Here is a 6,133-nt window from a genome sequence, read left to right on the forward strand (position 1 = left end):
CATCACTAAAATACTTATGAACTCACCAGCTTAAATGCTGACCTACGCTTTCAAAATAACTTTTATTCTCAGGAAACCAGTAGACAGGTACGCGCACTGGGATTCAGAAGATGGAGCATAGTAGCTTCATGTCTTGTTTTGTTATTTACTTTTGTAGTCTATCTTATGTGAACCACATCCTTTGTAAACACTTTCTTTCTAATGAAATGGTTGTTTGTTACTTTGATTACTATGATGCATGTCTTGTGATACTAAACATGACGTCCTCCGCCCCCGAATGTTTCCGCCATTCCGGTTTGGGGGTGTGACAGTTGTGGACCCATTGCATGTTGTTATTTATATATGTTATCTGTTTTGGTGTTCGTATTTTGGAGGAACTTACTAAGCTTCGTGCTTACAGTTTTGGTTTATGGTTTCAGGTACTTCAGTGGATCGTGGCAATGTGAAGGTGTGACCGTACACATCCTCGTGTTTTTGGACTTATGATTTCTGTAAAACTATGATAATGTGAATGTTTTGAAAACTATGTTGAAAGAGATTCTGATTTTAAAATAATGATTTGGGAATAAGGGTTTTGTAAACACTTCTATAGAATAAGAGTTGTTTTGAAAAGTTTAAATTTTATGGAATTTTTGGGATGTTACATTATCACTCTTTTTATGAGGAATCTTATTAAGTATTGAATTTGCTACAATACATGTCCCCCCCCCCCCCCAGATTATGTGGTGCTCCAAAAGTAATTAACATTGAATTAATCATGTTTTTCAATGCTTTGTTATTCATTTCATCCATTCCATTTTGTTGAGGAGTATATGGAGCAGTTGTTTGATGTATAATACCATTTAAAGAACAAAATTCAACAAAGTCTTTTGACTTATATTCTCCTCCTCGATCAGACCTTAGAATTTTGATCTTTTTGTCAAGTTGATTTTCAACTTCAGCCATATAATTCTTAAAAGAATTCAAGGCTTCATCTTTGGTATTTAATAAATAAATATAGCAATACTTGTTGCAATCATCAATATATATTAATTCAAGTCTATTCGACTATCTTTTGACCATTATATATATATATATATATATATATATATATTAATCCAAGTATATTTGACTAATTTTGACCGGCCCAATCATCAAATTCAGCCCAATTCCTTTTAGCCCAAGCTTTAATCATATTAATAAATTACTAGGATAAAGTTTGATAAGAAAATTCAAGTTTTTTCTTACTACCATTGTAGGACAAGTCCCATAGAGATAATTTCAACTAACAAAGTTCCAACAACAAAATATATAATCGTTACAAATACAATATTTGGTTAATAAAATATTATTAAATTTTTACTAATATAAAATTAGTTAGTGAAGATACATTAAAAATATGAAATTTAAATATAATTAAAAATAAATTAAAATATTATTTATATACAAAAATAAAAATAAATAAGAAAAAACTAAATAATTCAAACGGCTATATAAAATATTATTAAATTTTATATAGCCTTTTCCAATTCCACCCCTTTAATTTGATTTTTTGTCTTTTGTTGTTTTTTTTTCCTATTTTGTTTTTTTGTTGTTTTTAATTCTTTTATTATTATTATTATTATTATTATTATTATTATATTTTGATTATTATTATTATTATTATTATTATTATAAATTTCGTATAAAATTTTAACATTCGAAAGACATTATAAATTCAAACGGCTATATAAAATCGGTTTTTAAATATTTTATTTATATTTTTTAATTACGGACAAAAAAGTGGTTCGAATTTTATAATGTCGTGCGAATTTATAATGTTTACCGAATTTTAAAATGTCATGCGAATTTAATAGTAATAATATTAAAATATAAAATAAAAGGAAAAAAATAAAAAACAAAAAGAAAAAATAATAATAATAATAATAAATAATGTCAAATCAAAAGTAAAAAGTTGATTTGATTGATGTTAGGGAAGGTAAAATTGGTTAAGGGGTATTTATAACACAAAAGAATATTAAATAGAAAAAAATAAGATAAGTTTAATTGTACCATACAAAAATTCTTTGTTACTTTAACAGCATTAAAAAAATAGAAATTATGTTATTTAATATTTTTATTATTTATTACTTTAAAAAAAGGACTTCATCCGTACATTTTCCGACCCACTAGATGTCTAGACAGACCGATCAAGTGGGCACACTGTATAACACAATGGAAATGGAAGGTCACTCCAATCAGACCGTTGGAAGCTTGACATTTGATTTGAGTGAGCATGAGGCCATTTTCTTTGCTTTTAGGCTTTTAGCATATGCCCACTTTTAATCATCTTTTGACACATATACCCTCGATCATAAGGCAATGCAAGGTACAAGACAAGATATATTGGGCCTTTTTGCAACCCTTTATGGTATGTTATAAGACAAAATAATAATAATAATAATAATAATAATAATAATAATAATAATGTCTTCCAACCAATGTTAGGAACTCGTCAAATGCTATTAAGTCGGTTGATTAAGAAGTAGAAAATGTTCGGTACGGAAGAGGATTATTTGGCTTTGGCTATGATAAACTGTAAAACAACTAATTTTAAGAAAATTTTATGTGAAAACAATAACAACATTGGTAAAGTAGTTTAAATAATGAACTTTTTAATCTTAAACATTCTGAAAAATCTTAAAAATGAGTGTTAGAGAAAGAAAAACATATACCATATGTTTATCTGAAGTTAAAATGTTAGATAAAATAAACAAAAAGACATTAAACTTGAAATTTATGACTTTTCTACGGTTTTATTCATTCAATTTTGACCATTTGAGAGAGTTCCTAAATTAGTCGAGTTTTACAACAATGTTTCCACCCATTCACAAATCTACAACCATAGGATGATGATAATCATCCCCATCTAACGGTTGACCGTGTTTTGTGTCATTTCTAGGGGTATTTTGGGAAGAAGAGGGCATTCACGTCTTTTTGTACAAACAATAGATGCAATTTGTCTCATTGATATCACTCCTCTCAAACACAAACACAATACAACATATCATTGGCCTATATGACAACACAGGTTCAAGATTTGTCAAACATAACCGAAAGAACTATATCAATCAAGTAATACTGATTCAAGGCTAACTAACGTGAAGCTAAAATGTGTGTAAATTACCGATTTACCACCACTCCAACATAAAGGGCCGAGTTATAAGCAATTAAACACTTTGAAAAAATAGCTGAAGAACTCAAATACGTGGAAAATCGTATTGTTATTGTGAGAAAAATCCATTTACAATACCGAATCACAGTGCAATAACCAATTTCGCAATGAGTCAATGATCTTCATAAGTTCTTCAATCATTGCCCCCAAATACAAGCCCTAGAAAAAGAAGGCACCAATGGAATATTCTGTCAGCAGTTTCTTGGAAATCATGTAATTATGAAGATGCAGATGAAGTAGAAGATTAAAGTAGTTATGAAAAATACACTAATATAACAAAATTTGTGGGCCCTATTAAGATGCAAATTTCAATCTAAAGGAGAGATACAATCTATAATCACAAAGACACAAACATACATAATCAAATCAAATAAGCTTTATACATTAATCAGACTTTGTAATTTTGTTGACAAAATACCCTTATTTTAATGGTGTAACAGACTCTAGGGAAACAGAAACACATGTTTATGTTAAAAAGCACATCTCTCTTGATTGAACACCAAATCTACCTATAGGGTACCAACTAGCCAATTAGATATGCTTTTACTTTGTTTCAATGATGAAAATAAAGTCATAAAGTATAACGATTGACATGAGTCTTCTTTTTTCAAAAAAAGTAGTTGGCAATACAGTATGCATAAAGACATCAACTTCTTTTTTCTTTAACATCAAATCTAATCTACTCCTAATTCCACATATGTCCCTAGACACTGACACTGACACACAGACACAGGACCTGATCCCTTGACCTCAAAGAGGGAGGACAACACCTGATACAGCTAAGGATATTCAATTTTGGATTAAAGGTTGTCACAACTCACAATGCAATTGAAAGTTTGATGCTTTAAATCAATGGTGATGAATCTAATAGACCATATAATATGGAAAACCACTTAACATGACATGTCATATATCATATATGATTGTATTAGTGGATTACATATTCAAAAAAAAACCAACAAATTAGCAGCAGTATCGAAGGTAATGCAAAGTCTTGATGAAAGGAAGACCAAAACTAACATAGATGATAGCATTATAGCAAGACCTAGTGTGTTAATTATCATGTCTGATTTACAAGTATCGATTCCAACAATGTATAAAAGCATCATTTACAAGAACATCCAAACACCATAAGGATATTTCATATGCATAATGATATAGTATATGATAAAGCACAAGAAGAGTAGAGAAGAAAAGCAACAAGAAAACTACCCGAGATTTCCAATGCTATTGATGGGTTCCAAAAGCTGCAACTGGAGTTGTTGCTGTTGTTGTACCTGTTCAGACTGCCCTAATTGTTGCTGCCCCTGCCCGATATTCACTAAAGCAGCAACAGCCGGAGTGCCCTTACCTTCAACAAACCGCCACATATACCAGGCACCAACTGATCTGTAAGGTCGCCATTTCTCACAGAGCTGCTCCATTTGCGATGGCCTAGGCAACTCATCCAACATATACAACAGTTGCACTCCTTTCCTAACTCCCAAATCGCTAACAGGCAAAACATCAGGTCTATGTAGCGAAAATATCATGAACATGTGAACAGACCATGACCCAATTCCTTTCACCATTGAAAGCATTGTAAAAAGAGACCTATCGTCCATTTTTACAACGGATTCGTCAGAGAGGATCCCATTGTTATACTTATTAGCTAGGTCGTAGAGGTAACTTGCCTTACGCCCAGAAACCCCAATTTGCTTAAGTTGCTGGTGAGTGAGGGAAAGGACAGTTTCCGGAACGACGCTGTCTTCGCCGCCGCAGAGGTTGACGAAGCGAGTGTATATCGATGTTCCTGCCTTGTACGCTAGTTGTTGATAGAGAATGCTTTTAGTTAGGGCTAAAAACGGTGGTTGATGTGAGTCGAACGCCGGCGGCGGGTGATTGTCGATTAAATTAGCTAGGAGAGGGTCAGCGGATCTGAGATGGCGGAGAGCGACGGTGATCTCGCCCTGTGCAGATAAGGGTTTTATCACTTTTTGTAAATCTATCGCTGATCGCGATGGGTTTCGACGACGGTTTTTTGTTACGACAGGTGTTGTGGTGGCCGAAAGGACAATGGCTTTGGATGCGTCGGCTTCTGCGATCGTTGTTTGAGGGTGAATTTCTTCCGTTGCGGTGGACGGCGAGAGTTTTCGGATTTTCTGTGGACGAATGGGGATTTTGGAAGGGTTTGAAGTAACAATATGGGAAATATCAGAAGTAGAAGAAAACTCCTCTGTTGGTGGTCGTGGTTGCGGCGGTTGAGATTGAACGAAAGATTGTGGCGATGAGGATTCCGGTTTAAATTGGGGATGGGGTTCTTCTGAGTGGAATGTTTGTTCCTCCATGTGGGGAATCGTCTTGTGTATACAGCAATGTTAGATATGGATCTTGATTTGAAGTTTTCTAGGGTTGGTTATACGTTAATGGTGGTAACGGCGCGACGGCGGCGGCGGATTGGGAAAGAGACCGATGGAGAGGTGTGTTCCTGTTGCTGATAGTTTCTGTTTCATAGCAATGTGAGAAACGGTGATGAAATCACGTGCTGTGATGAAGTTTCTGAAAACCGTTTTTCTTTGGTTAAGTGAAAATATTGTTGTAATTTCTTAGGGCGCGTTTGTTATGTGGGATTGCTAAGGAAAGTGAAGGAAATGGAAACTAGAATCCCGAAGTCATCGTGTTTGACTTACCAATTGAATGGAATCGAATTTCCATAATCATATTTTAACTATATAGTTGATTGATTTCTAATTCTTTCCCAGCATATCAAGAATCTATATTCAATTCTATATCTTCCAATTATCTATACGCTTGTGAAATCAAAAAATAAAAAAAAAACCGATTGAATGGAATCAGATTTCCATAATCATATTTTAATTCTGTAGTTGATTGATTTCTAATTCTTCCCTAGCATATCAAGAATCTATATTCAATTCTATATCCTCCTATTATCTATACGCT

At 33.1% G+C, this 6,133-nt stretch overlaps 1 protein-coding gene across 1 annotated transcript; it reads right to left on the minus strand.

The window, feature by feature from the left end:
* Window positions 1-2,967: 2,967 nt before the first annotated feature.
* Window positions 2,968-5,754, minus strand: LOC145108928 (DNA-3-methyladenine glycosylase 1-like). The gene is made up of 2 exons (XM_079046010.1): window positions 4,406-5,754; window positions 2,968-3,352 (listed from the first exon to the last, which is right to left on the minus strand). The coding sequence occupies exons 1-2, from the start codon at window positions 5,518-5,520 to the stop codon at window positions 3,331-3,333; spliced, it is 1,137 nt and encodes a 378-aa protein (XP_078902136.1). The 5' UTR covers window positions 5,521-5,754; the 3' UTR covers window positions 2,968-3,330.
* Window positions 5,755-6,133: the final 379 nt, after the last annotated feature.

This window comes from Lactuca virosa, chromosome 4 (assembly GCF_052849685.1).
Source record: "Lactuca virosa cultivar CGN04683 chromosome 4, Lactuca_virosa_CGN04683_v6, whole genome shotgun sequence".
NCBI classification, from domain to species: Eukaryota; Viridiplantae; Streptophyta; class Magnoliopsida; order Asterales; family Asteraceae; genus Lactuca; species Lactuca virosa.

Coding starts and splice junctions, on each gene's coding strand:
- LOC145108928 (XM_079046010.1), bottom strand. CDS start 5,520: ATGGAGGAACAAACATTCCACTCAGAAGAACCCCATCCCCAATTTAAA. Junction 3,353..4,405: donor AATAGCATTGGAAATCTCGG/GTAGTTTTCTTG, acceptor TTCTTTTTCTAG/GGCTTGTATTTGGGGGCAAT.